Source organism: Pisolithus orientalis (assembly GCF_024613125.1).
Source record: "Pisolithus orientalis strain OTSU chromosome Unknown F5J12scaffold_5, whole genome shotgun sequence".
NCBI classification, from domain to species: Eukaryota; Fungi; Basidiomycota; class Agaricomycetes; order Boletales; family Pisolithaceae; genus Pisolithus; species Pisolithus orientalis.
In genome coordinates this window covers 15,508-28,596 of record NW_026260786.1, presented here as the reverse complement: position 1 = coordinate 28,596, position 13,089 = coordinate 15,508, and the positions used below count along the sequence as shown (strand labels likewise).

The following is a 13,089-nucleotide window of genomic DNA, read 5'->3' as shown; positions in this document are numbered from 1 at the left end:
CCTCTAGACCCATGGAACCCCCTGCCTCCCCCCAGGACTTGCAAGAAAGCTGCAGTATGGACAACAGAGGAGGAAGGCACATTACTGGATTTCTTGGCCTCTCATCTTTCACAGGCTGGTGATGGGAACTTTAAGAAGAAGAAGGCTATGTGGAATGCTGCTGCAGCCCACATGGCTCATAATTATCCACTGGGTCCAGATAATGGCAATACGACAGCTGAATTGTGTGAGCAGAAGTTCAAGGCAGTAAGTTGTCATATCATTCTTTTTTTTTGCCTTGCTAACAATTATCCAGCTTAAAAAATCCTACTATGCTGTCACTGATCTTAAATCAGTGGCCTCTGGCTTTGCTTACAATGATGAGCACAGTGTGATGGTCTCACTGGACAACACCAATCTTTGGGATCGGTATGTAAAGGTAATGTAGTTTTTTTCTTGTCAGATCATCCACTAACATCTAGTCAGGTGCACAAAGACATGAAGCCATTTCACAATTCCAGGTTCCCCCACTTCACCAGTGTAGAGCTCCTTCTCCCCTCACATGGCTGAGGTTGGTTTATCTACCAGCCACACACCACTACTGTGCCTTCTACAACCACAACCTCTGCCTTCAATACTCCTGCCTCTACCACACCCCCCACCACTTCAACTATTCCTATCCCCCCTCCCTCCCTCTCTATCCTCAACATGACACATGCTCTCAACACTCACTGTCACAAGGACACACAGTCTGTGGATCCAAACTTCATCCCCCCTTCTGCACCATCAAGTTTTTTGTTGCATGTGTCAGCTGGGTCATTGTCATCATCAGCCATCACCAGCATCAGTTGCAGAAAAAGGAAAGCCAAGTCCATTGCAATGTCCAAAGGTGTCCAATCAGCCCATTCAACCTGAGCCTTGTAGTGTATAGCCAGCTGCTTCCATCTGCATTTAGGGTTGGAACTTGTAAGGAATGATTGTCTTTTGCCATAATGGGTATTGTTGCTGCATAATAACTCTTTTGGAATTAGAGTGCAAGAGTGGGGCTCATAACCTAATGAAGGCATGAGTTCTACACTATGTCAGTACCAAGTAAACAAATGGAAATGTAGCTATACTCACCTCAGTTTACAAAGTAGTCACTAAGGTGGAAAAGAACAGTGCAGAAAATTTATAGTACCATAATTAGTAAGCACAATGACATCAGAATTTAATTCTGAAAGTTGGAGAAAAACTCTGAGCACTCTGAGTGAAATTCCAAGACATTACCATAACTCCAGAATGCATACTCAACATGATGAACCCTATATTTGGGAGCAATGGACAATTGTTATTTGCAGTCCAATGACAATCCCCACACCCACAGATGTATGACCTGATCCATTTGTGATGTACCCATCTTTCAATATTGTAAGAGTAATGTGAAGTATTCATGTTCACCTCAGTCATGGGTGGACAGCAACAACATCTGAGACACCAGGTGTTGAACCTCTTGGTACATAACTGCAGAAATATCTGTAGGCTACCTAAGTAGCAAACAAACTATTGAGCATATTACTGTACCTGTAGGCTACTACAGGATGTCAGTATAGTAGAATACTTGTAATATGAATGGACTTACCCTCAGTAGTGAACAAACTACTGAGGGAATACTAGTAGAAAAATACTACAAGTATGTGCGCTTTTTGTGCTTATGTAAGCACACTAGCATCGCACCTGAGTACCAACAAACAGTGGCACTTTATGTTCCAACAATAACAAAAGGGTGTTCTTGTTGTGAGACACGATACAACCTTGTAAGTAACAAGCACATATAAGTATGAGACATTAGGAAACAAAATAGAAACAAAGACGCGAAGATAAGATGTGAAAATGGGAATGAAAGGTTGTTCTCACAGCTCGAGTGGACGTGTCGGGACGGAAACGGACTACGCACGACTTGCCAAATCGAACATGCATTACTTACAGTAATTGCAGTTCTGTTACACTGCCTAGTAAAGAGAGCTTCCCTCCACATATATGTGTTGCCACATTTTCACTGGATTGGTGGGGAATTCCACAAGCTGCTTATAACAACCGCGATCATGTACGTACTGGCTGTTACTAATAGCAACTGTCAATCGATAACTGATTCAGTCGCTTGGAGGGCCGGAATGGCGCTCCTTGAGTCGCCGGCTGACTTCTCTTCCTTTCTTGACAGCCCCGTTTACTGTATCCTGCTTGGTGATTGTTGAGAAAATGACCACCGATGAAAGTACCCCCCTACTAGAAAACACGCAAGCGAAGGCAAAGACACCTCTGCCTAAAACACAGCTGGGACTTGTCTTGTTCGTCCTTTTCACCGAGCCCATGTCAGCGCAATACATCTTCCCATTCATAAATCAGGTGAGTAAAACGTGGATATGATCGCTGTAGGGCATCGTGGGGGCTGATTTGGGCGACACAAAACTGGATGGCATCTGTAGCTAATAAGGGAGCTAGGCGTTACCGGTGGAGACGATCGCAAGATAGGATATTATGCTGGCATTATTGTGAGTAGTCATCTAGCAACTTTCTTCCCTTTTCGTGTTAGCGTTCGCCTGCGTCCAGGCCCTTGGAGTTCATTTTCATGATATATATGTACGCATTCTATTCTCACACGGCCTATAGGAATCTCTGTTTTTTGTTACCCAAGCACTGACGGTCTTGAGCTGGAGTCGCTTATCCGATCATGTCGGCCGGAAACCCGTATTACTTATCGGTCTCATGGGTCTGAGCATGTCCAATCTATGTTTTGGACTATCCAGAACATTCTGGGCACTCGTCGCAAGGTAAGAACTCTCGTAGCACACTCAGTTTGAGGTGTAACCTAGATTCTGACCATAGTCGATGCATTGCTGGAGCCTTGAATGGCAACGCTGGCGTGATGAAAAGCATCATAGGGGAAATAACAGACAACACCAACATGGCCCAGGCATTTGCACTTCTCCCTATCGTTTTCTCTGTTGGTGCTTCAATTGCGTACGTAAATGTGTTCCTGTGCCCGCCAGGTGCTGAATATCAGGCACTTGACAGTCCTCTTTTTGGGGGCGGGTTGGCGAAGCCGCATGACCATTGGCCCGAACTCTTCTCAGGGTCGTTCTGGGTGCAATACCCGTACTTCCTTCCTTGTCTTGTATCCGCTTCGTACGCTGCATTCTCATTCTTCATAACTGCGCTGTTCTTGGGGGAGGTGAGCCAGTGACGCATACCTTTGTTGAATGGCTAACCACCGTAGAATATAGTCACTACCCTCGAAACGACACGGGAAAGTCCCACATCCAGAGATACCCTCAATAGATGCTCAGATTGACCCAGGTAGTTCTCCTGTACCGATCGGTACCCTACTCAAAACCTATTCGGTGATGATACCCATCGCAAATTATGGTATACTGGCTCTCGTCGACATTGGCTTTTTCGCTCTTGTGCCCTTGTTTTACTCAAGCCCCATCGAAATTGGGGGATTGGGACTGTCACCATTCGCCATTGGCATGTGCATGATGGCATTTGGCATTGGCAACGGCTTGTTTCAAATGCTGGTCACGGCTCGGGCAGTAGATCGTTTTGGGCCAAGGAGGGTGTTTTGTTCGACCATACTTGCATTCTTCCCTATCATTGCTACGTTCCCGGCTATGAATTGGGTTATCCAAATTCAAAAGGAAGTTGGTCCAGCCATCTGGACACTCATCGTTACTCAGCTACTCTTGTGGTCAGTGGTTAATATGTCCTATGGTATGTGACCCATTACTCGATATAGCGAGCAGATTCCCCGTTCAATTGATAAATCACAGGTGTTATCTTCGTGTTTATCACGAGGGCTTCGCCAAATAAGTACTCGCTTGGTACAATGAATGGTCTCAGCCAAACTACGACGTCGTTTGCAAGGGCAGTGGGGCCAGCAGCATTCACTTCGTTGTTCGCGTTCTCAAAAGAATACAACTTACTTGGAGGAAATCTGGTATACATTGTGCTCCTGATTGTTTTATGTCTGTTAGTCTTCTTGTCGAGGTGCCTTCCGGAGTTAAAGAAAGACGAGCCGTAAAAAAAGCAGTTACTTGACCACGATCACCCCGAGGATACTTACAATGATTTCTCCCATGCATGTTATCACATATGTAGCACCAGAGCGAGGATCCTTCAAGGCTCTTAGACTAGATGATGTATAGAAGCTTCACCCCCACGTACCTTGTGATAGTGGCCCGAAGGTTGATGCCATGAGTCGTTCATAAAAGGGTATTCTGGATTACGATCGGGCAGCAGTGCGCCCCCGATTAAAGAACTACAGGTTCGATTGTGGGTCATGATCCTGGTTGTTAAGTTCAGTGGACCAATGAATCAGCGCATAGCGGCAGCGATGCACATTGCAATACCTGTTTTTGAGACCGGTAGTCAGACACATACTGCGTGCCTGTTCAGCGAATTCCTGGTCCAAAACCACAACCATATGAGTAACTTCTGAAGGAGATACGAGTTGATATTCGTTCCGTTCCACTGATCTCCAGCACCATGAGAATGACTTGAATTTGCAGCTGAGATACTCACGACTTCGCTGCGGGATCGCTGTTAGATTGCACTAAGCAAGGCAGCCCTACTCATGGGTCTGATGGGTATGGGCATATCTAAGGTGTATCTAAGTATGTGAGCAACACCACCATCCGCTTATTATTCTGTTCCTAATTATTTGTCCAGAGTAATTGATGCAGCGAGGGTACTTGAATAGCAACGGTTGTGCTGCGAACGACATCGGAAGCATGATCGAAACATGGCACAAACATTTCACGCTTGCCTAGCAAAATAGGTTACGTAGGTCGGCCTCTGACTAGCTATGGTATTCTGCCGCCGGTAACCTGTTCCAAGAATTATTCGTTCCCAAGTCAACAGGGGAGTTCGGGGAGAACAAAACTTGCTGTCGCCACGCTACTGGTTGGGAAATCCGGGACCTCACGTTTTACCACTTTGTTTGCGTGCAGATGGTATGCGTCCGATTTGAACCTGCAAGGTGTCATAAACTTACAAAAATATCGGTCATCAACTTCGTGTTGGTGACCTGTGATGCACGGCAGAAGGATCCGCACGATGCTCGATCTTCAATTTCCAAGGCCATAGGTTCATCAGATTTCATGCTGTTGTTGGCTTCCCAAAGGATATGATGAGCTCGGTCTCCCCGATTTTTTTTAAAAAGAATAGAGAAAGGAGTATTGGGGGACAATACTTGGCAGAAATGCATAAAACTCGCGAAGATATTTTGCACGTTTAGCCGTGCTCAGATACTTCTCCGTCAGTGCCTCTCGTCAGAATATGATGACATGTGCAGTGATACAGTTGCCCTCAAAGATCACTAGTCACTAGTGTTGCATGACCTCCGCGCCCTTGCTTTCTTTCTTCGTGAGTTCATTCCTAATAGTCTGTTGAGCCGACATGGTTTCATCGTAAAAGGACTAAGCCAGCTCACCTTAGCTGTATACTGAACTCGTCTTCGATATCGTCATCGTCCCAGTTATCCTCCCATAACTTGTCGCCTCCTGACTTGGCAACGCCAGGAGCAGTGCCACCCAAGTGCGCGAGGTCAGTCTCAGAGTCGTCCCAATCTGATGTGTGCAGCTTCCCCTCAGCTACAGAACACGCTCGTGGACATGTTGGCGCACCTGCGGCCGGGAACTCCTCAAACTCGTCGTCTTCCTCCAAGACGCCGAGATGTTGGGTCTCATCCGTCTTTTGTTTCTCGGATGTCTTTGAGTTCTCCGTCGGCTTGGATGTACTTGCGGTGGAGGACATTTTGAGGGTAACACTAGTAAAACGCGGTGACTGGACGCGTCATTGTACCTCGTGGGAATCTCAATCTCTAATTACTGAGTAGCTACTATTACTGTATCAAAGAATGCCCTTTCATCCGGTCGCCATAGTCAACCGGCCTCCGTGTCCTGCTCTTATCATTCGGTGACGTTGCGCAGTCCAAGAAGATCAACGGATATAGGTGGCAAGCACTTTCCTAGCGAATACGTCCAGTGAAAAATGCACCACCTCAGCCCACTACCGGGTACGGGCACCCGATTTTATGGTGCTACGATGTCCGGCGAACTATATCCCAACATATGCACACGGTGTTGTCTTGCGTTGCAAACCTAATACCCATCCTTCCATGCAAACGGGTCTAAAGTACACTCGAGATCTTCTCCTTAATACCATTCCGAATATTCATGGTGAGCAATAATTCGCATTTTAATGCCACCACGACGCGAACGCCATTCGAAATCAAACCAAGTCAACTGCCAAGACTCCAAAGAATTCGCTTTACATCACTTAGTGCGACAAGTCCGGCCGGGATGTGGCAATTTTCTGATATGACATGGCAGGCACCGTGCTGCGCTTGGTTGAGCGGATACGGTCGACTTCTCACTTATGCCTCCGCGTGTTAGGTTCGTTGCGAAGGAAACCACACATACCCACGACGGAGCGTTACGGTTCACTATAAAGCCACATGATGTCTGCTGAGGATGATTTCCTGAAGCCGATCATCATGCACGCCAGTTTGACTCTCTTGTCTATCCTGACTCTCGCGAGCGCAACTTCGGCTGGCAGCAACTGTACAGGAGTTATCCAATCCTTGAATGATGTCGCATCGGCCGTTCAGTGCAAAACTGTTAATATATACGGATTCACTGTTCCTGCTAACCAGGGCTTCGTGCTCAATCTTTTAGATGGAACGACAGTAAATGTTTGTGAGTGACCGACATCATTTGGGTCTTGCAGTTGTATTGACACCAGCGGCTCAGATGGGGATATCGAATTCAGCGATGGCTTCACAAAAGGTCCATTATTCACAGTAACGTAAAGGATCTCATTTGCTTCATGTGGATTTTTGCTCACAATGCTGCCTTAGGGGAAACGATATCACGTGTTAGCTAAAGCATCATTTTTTCCTGGAGGGAAACTCATTCATTGTCCAGTCAATGGGAATGACCACAAATGGAATGGTTCTGGTCCTTCTTACTGGGTAAAGTCGGCGATAGTAGGGCATTCGGACGATCACCGCTAACCTGTAGTTGAAATTTAGGACGGCAAAGGAGGTTCAGGCGGTTTAACCAAGCCTAACCCAGTGATGAGGTGATCACGGTGCTAATATCTACCTCAGTTAACTTACAAAGGCAACAGCGTTGGCATTACAGGGACCTTCTCTGTGCGCCATCCCGCTTATTTTTGAAGTACCCATTTTTACGCGCATATTCACTGACAGGGAGTATATCTTCTTAATTCACCTATGATAGCATTTGAGATCTGGAATGGCCCGTTAATCATTGACGGCGTTACGGTGGATAACCGTAAGCAAGTTTTGATCTCTCAAAGGTCAATTGGTCATTATCTCGACTAGGGGAAGGTAACTACGCGAACTCTAGAAGTGGCGGTGTTGCTGCGGGTAAGTTCTGCATCTGAAACTCTTCTACGCTCCTGAAAACCACGCCAGGCCGCAACACCGACGGTTTTGACGTTGGCGGAGACGGTATAACAATTCAAAATTGGTAATTCCCCGCGCGTGGTTTACATTTAAGCAACTCGATTAACTCGCCATCGTCAGCGTCGTTATCAATCAGGTAATACATTTTACCATGTCCTAGAAATAATTATCGCTTATTCGTACAGGATGATTGTATTGCCATCAGTTGGGGAACGAACATCACAGTACACAACAACTATTGCGAGAGTGGCCATGGAATATCTCTCGTAGGTTCTATTCTTACTGGAATTGGCGCATTACGAATTGTCCACAGACCTCGTCTATATATGACACAGTAATAGAAAACATAGTTATCTCGAACAATACGTTGGTTGACAGGTATGTGTCTTTTCTGCTCTCGAGTTCAGACGAACCGACTCATTATGTTCTACAAAGCGAGCAGGCGTTGCGCATTAAAACATCTCAAACTACTCAGGGTAGCCGCGTCTCTAACGTTGTTTACACGGTGTGGTGGCTAGCCAAGCTGATGTGATGTTTTGCTGACCTTCTTGTAGCACAACAGTGCTAGTGGCTGTACCGACTTTGGTGTGTTGATTACGCAGGTAAAGTAACTGGTCGTCACCGATGTACGATCTTCACACTCCCCACAGAGCTACCCTGCTGCTCTAGGAACGCCTGGAAACGGAGTCGACATTTCAGTAAAGCCGAGTTCATGACCGAATCTTCTGTACGACTTACAAACTGTTGCACAGAACGTCACCTTCTCAGGTTTGAACAACATCTCTACGACCAGCAGCGCTTACATGGTCGCGGTCAATTGTGGCGTCGACTCCTGCATTGGTGAGCTGCACGTATCATCAGGAACCAGGTTTTATTCTGATATCTGTTTCTAAAGGGCCATGGGATTGGTCAGGTCTTGCCACGGACGGAGGCAAAGTTGGTCCGAACACCAACTGTCCTGACATTTCTGGTTTTAGCTACTAAAATAAAACCGTGCTATACCGATGCAAAGGAAGTATGACTACATGCTGCGCAGGTTGCGCGAGCCACATACGTGCATTCATCATTGTTTGGTATAATAACCGGAAATCGAAGAGTCTGGCGTCATGAGGACGTATGCTCTATGTTCACTGTTCAAGTTAAACTATTGCACCCTATCGTTCGTCTAGTGCGTGCATTCTTATTTCTTAAGAAAGACCATGCTCCTTCGCAAGGTAGATAAAAACAGGCACCGTGAGTACCTCTCATAATGTTCTGTCAACTTCTGCCAACAGCACTACTGATACTGTCAGGTGATGACGTGAAAGTTTGTACTGCACTTGTACCACCCTACACCGAATCGACCTGATCCCAAGGACTGTCCATTCAACGGGCCCCCCATTCCAAACAGGCCGGGAGTGCGTGGTGGAACCTCCATTTCCTCCCGAGCACAGACGAACGACATCCTATGATCTTATTTGCGCCTGAAGGCCCGAAGTCCAAGTTAGTGATGTAAGCTTCAACTGATGCCAATCGGTATGAAAGAGCGTCATGCATGCAGTTTCTTTCGTATTCACTGAGGAAATGCGTGACAAAAACAACTACCTAGCAACAACTAGTATGTTAATGATACGTCGGAACGCCATATTATCCGCCACCGTCCTCTGCATGAGACTCACTGATTTCGTCAAAATTTCAGTCATACCTAGAGTAACCCTGCGGAAAGAGTTCCACCGGAGTGACGGCATTGTCCAAGTCTCTGATTTACCAAGGATCTACGTGCCTTTTCTTCCGCCAGGCAATCTGCGACATTACTTCTTCACCTGTAACATGCATCTAGAGTCTTTTTATATGTAACCCAATTCGTACTGTCAGCCAGCCGTGTGCTCGCCGCACGGTATATTGCATTATTAGGGTGAAAAGCGACACTTAGAGTATATACAAATAAGCCAACGTTGATTCCACTGCAGGTGGAAGTGTACCAGCTGACTCGGTTGGCCGGGGCTGGTGACCTTTGTATCCCCACCTTCAGTCAATCGACGCAAGGTCCGCTGGGTTTGACACCCTCGAAGCTCTTTTGCTACATATCAAGACATGTCGCCACGGACGACCCGTGTTGATTTGAAATCTGAGGGGCAACAAGTCGTCGACGATGACCCGCGCCTTCCCGTCCAACGCCGGGTCTTAAATGTTCTCCCACTTCGAAGACTATACGCCCCGGATTCCAGGGGTATTCTATATAGCACCGGTCCGACAAGATCATTGACGTCCGCCGCAGAGACCAGGAGACAAACCCGCAATGAACGCGGAGCCGAAGAAAAGAAGCAGTGAGCCGTGTGCAGATTTCGGTAGCACAAAAAAGCTTATTGGAAGAGCGTTCAAGGAAGCGCGACCATGCGAGGATGACAGCAGTGACAACTGCCTCGGAGAGGGAGAAAAGAAGTCGAATTTGAACTCATGTGATTGCTTGTCATTACCCACGAAGTGGGAAAACTATCTGCCTATTCAAGCAGCTGATAGAGTTCGGATTAGATAAAAAAATAATGGATTGTCACGGCTGCACGGCAGAAAACATCCAGACGTCTTTGATCAGTATGTGTCCAGCTGCTTACCGTGCCAATGCAATCCCATAGAGAAAAAATCTATTCCTTTCGCAGGGTCGAAATAAAACGTCGCGCGCTACTAGTTCCGACGAAGATTGATCATGTGCATGATCCCCTTCATCACCTCGAATTCATTTCTCTCGGTGAACGTGTGCAGTGTCGCTTGCTGACATCATCATAGTCGCGAAACAGGCTCCTCCTACCACCTCGGGATTAGTATCAGCACCTCTCGGATCATCGTGCGAGACTATATAGGTATCCATCGAGCATGAATAGATAAGACGATGGTTCGCGATAACCCTCTGACATCATCCAAGATATGATGCCACGAGCCACCCAACAAGTGCTGGTTGGGTCCAACGGGAAAGTAAGTGCCATCTGTCACATCATATCACCCTCGCTATCGCATTAGTACGGTCGTGTGCAGGTGCAGCGGATTTTCACGTACCATGCACAGATAGCCCCAGGTTTGGACCATGATAACTTCCCCGCATCATGACCGCAGTAGAGAAGTCGACGGAGGACACCTGTGAGAGGCTACACACATGCAGTGTACTTAGCGTGGAGTTGCAGGAAGTCGGCTGTAGTTGGGCAGTCCATGTCAGCATCACATCACATCCCCTCGAAAACTGACCATAGCTATGTAATACCAGGGCTCCGCAATATGAATGTGATCAGTACCGCTACAAAATACAATATATCAAGTTGTTCCGGCCGACGGATTCCACGAGAGTCCACGTCTAGCACGGCAGAAGGGTTTCATGAAAGTCGTTTGAGACCAGTGATTGATATTGATAAGGGAGGTCTGGTGGTCCAAGTAGCCAACAATGACACAACGAATCACGGGGGTAGGCCATATGGCTAGGGTGGTGGTGGTGGTGGTGGAGGACTAGGAGGTGGAACATGTGTGTAAGACGGAACAGAAGATAAGTACTTGTGCAACGAACGATGCAGGATGTGTAAATCTTCGAATTGGGCCGGCACCCCGATGTACCCTGCTTGAGTGTGTCTGGGAAGGCCTGAGGGTCTTACTCATCGTCATCAAAGATCTTCTTCACATGCACGGGGGGAAGCTCCCCTCCTTTCCAAATTGGTCGCGACCAGCCCACCAACACGTATCTGTCTCGTTGATGATTTCTATGATCTCACCAATATGGAAACTGGGGTCCTGGAGAGACACATGGGTATCATAACAATGGGACGATTCCGTTAGCTCGTGTCATAAACCTTACCTCGCTCCTCCGAGGCGTCAAAGTCGCAGCCTGGACCCCCGCTGTGGTAGGCACCCCGGTCAATATACTCAGGTCTAATGGTTTCTATGTCAGGTCTGCAATGGACGTGCTCGATGGAAACCAAGCACAGGAAAGGATCGCCAAGATTTCCCTGGTATTACTCTTTGGCATTTAGTCACAAGCCATGAGCAACTCGACATTTTGTCATGTCTGGAGAATGATATGGGCAGACGTGCTGGACATCGGGGACCCAGCTTTGTCAAGATATTCAGGCCATCACCCTGCGGGACTGGTTATGGACGATGAGATGCTCGATGTTCTATTGCGACTGGGAGAAGATGTGATGGAAAGACGGCTCAGGCGTCCCTTCGATAACTAGCGGCAATTAATGTGAGCGCACGGACCACGCGACTACCGGGTGCATGAATCCGACATACCTGTTTACGGAGTGCCCTACCACCAGTGGTCTTACGGACAGTTTGTTTGGTGCGGGGGCCATCTCCGGTGGAAGACGCTCGGAACGCGTCGACCGGGAAAGATGCGGTCGGTCATAATAAGAAAAGCAACGTGTTTTGTACTTCCCACGGTTTGTCCACGGTCCAAAATAGCAATGCCAGCCAACGCCACCGCAACGCTTGCGAGAAGCACTCATAACATATACAGGCACGCACTTCTGGAAATGCAATGAGGAAGACATTATGACCGCGGTGCGATCGCTTTACCTGCCCTCCCCGAAAGATAAGACACTGCAGTTCACTGGATGCCCGTTGCTGGGAGACAATCTCATCCAGTAGCATCACTGGTGATAGGATAGTTCAATATTCATGGACTTTGGTTTCAGTTCTGTGGCGGCTTGGTATGTGCAAACGTACAGCCTCTGTCGGGCGCGATAGCTAAGACTCTTTGATTTCGTTCCTTTGGACACGAGGCAATGATAACGGCAAGGAATATATACGGAGACCCAAAACATCCTCGATCTAATACTTGATATGCGAAGTGCATGTAAGTATTAGTACCACTTGGCAAGGACGCTCAGAACTCACCCACCCAATAGCAGAATGAATCAGGTTAGCCTTATCCAAACAGGTAAGGTTGAACCATGCTTTATATTGTCCGGTGCCTGTGCTCCACGGCAAGTTCGAAGTTCCCACCATAAAGCCGTGGCAGGGGAAAATGTAGAAGCGGATTGCAATGTTTGGTTTGGGTCTTTTTCGCAAAATAGTGGAGCTGAAAACCCATCAGAGTTTTTTTTTAAAAAAACAGAGTAACACACATACCGGTACATCAGTAGGCAACCGAATCATTAGATGAAGTACCTTGTCTTCGATGCCTTGATTGTGATACCCGAACTGGCCCCCACGATATGGGCTCTAGCATTAGACAGAAGAGTTCCTCCCCTCTTGTTTCTCATATCGTGCAATCGTAGAGCGGCTCCGAACAATCGAAATGTAGACGCAGCTGATAAAACGGGCGTATGCTCTTTATTATAATCACAGCTACCCGTGAGTCTTATTGATGGTATGGGTGATCATTAAGCCTAACTAAGCATACCGTTTGTTGTGTGCGCTCCCATCATCATGGCTATTAGCTGGTTCCGAGGCATTGCTGTCATTCTCCTACTTCATTTCTCCACGCCATCGGCTGTAAATCTCAGGCTATCCTCGACCAGTTTATGCCTCGTCTTATCATAGTCTGTATCCGTGCCCGGCGGTGCATTCCATGTTGGGACTCACAAGCGCTGTAACGGCCAAGGAAGTCACTCATGAAGGTACCCGACGGTCGCTCTCTAAATTTCCTTACGGGTCATAAGTGCCGAGGAATACCG

General features: G+C 47.3%; 3 protein-coding genes across 3 annotated transcripts; 2 read left to right on the top strand and 1 right to left on the bottom strand.

The window, feature by feature from the left end:
* Window positions 1-1,966: 1,966 nt before the first annotated feature.
* Window positions 1,967-4,039, top strand: F5J12DRAFT_763992 (major facilitator superfamily domain-containing protein; the record flags this gene model as incomplete). The annotated part of the gene is made up of 8 exons (XM_051742162.1): window positions 1,967-2,065; window positions 2,116-2,364; window positions 2,445-2,510; window positions 2,629-2,789; window positions 2,845-2,979; window positions 3,034-3,190; window positions 3,243-3,729; window positions 3,789-4,039. The coding sequence occupies exons 2-8, from the start codon at window positions 2,218-2,220 to the stop codon at window positions 4,037-4,039; spliced, it is 1,404 nt and encodes a 467-aa protein (XP_051602879.1). The 5' UTR covers window positions 1,967-2,065; window positions 2,116-2,217.
* Window positions 4,040-5,342: 1,303 nt separating this feature from the next.
* F5J12DRAFT_889436 (uncharacterized protein) lies at window positions 5,343-5,772 on the bottom strand (the record flags this gene model as incomplete). Its single annotated transcript, XM_051747330.1, has 2 exons — window positions 5,343-5,394; window positions 5,450-5,772. 2 exons carry the CDS (start codon window positions 5,770-5,772, stop codon window positions 5,343-5,345), a joined length of 375 nt encoding a protein of 124 aa, XP_051602878.1.
* A 570-nt stretch (window positions 5,773-6,342) lies between these two features.
* Window positions 6,343-8,582, top strand: F5J12DRAFT_437775 (pectin lyase fold/virulence factor). The gene is made up of 17 exons (XM_051739418.1): window positions 6,343-6,716; window positions 6,771-6,825; window positions 6,878-6,894; window positions 6,945-6,991; window positions 7,052-7,101; window positions 7,150-7,174; window positions 7,232-7,316; window positions 7,367-7,411; window positions 7,460-7,514; window positions 7,571-7,586; window positions 7,636-7,716; window positions 7,764-7,828; window positions 7,886-7,955; window positions 8,005-8,052; window positions 8,101-8,148; window positions 8,203-8,290; window positions 8,346-8,582. The coding sequence occupies exons 1-17, from the start codon at window positions 6,476-6,478 to the stop codon at window positions 8,432-8,434; spliced, it is 1,125 nt and encodes a 374-aa protein (XP_051602877.1). The 5' UTR covers window positions 6,343-6,475; the 3' UTR covers window positions 8,435-8,582.
* The last annotated feature ends 4,507 nt before the right edge of the window (window positions 8,583-13,089 follow it).

Excerpts from the sequence above, each read along its gene's own strand:
- F5J12DRAFT_437775 (XM_051739418.1), top strand. The coding sequence starts at position 6,476 with ATGATGTCTGCTGAGGATGATTTCCTGAAGCCGATCATCATGCACGCC. Across the intron at positions 7,102-7,149 it reads AAGCCTAACCCAGTGATGAG|CGTTGGCATTACAGGGACCT; the intron begins GTGATCACGGTG and ends CAAAGGCAACAG. Across the intron at positions 7,175-7,231 it reads GCATTACAGGGACCTTCTCT|GGAGTATATCTTCTTAATTC; the intron begins GTGCGCCATCCC and ends ATTCACTGACAG.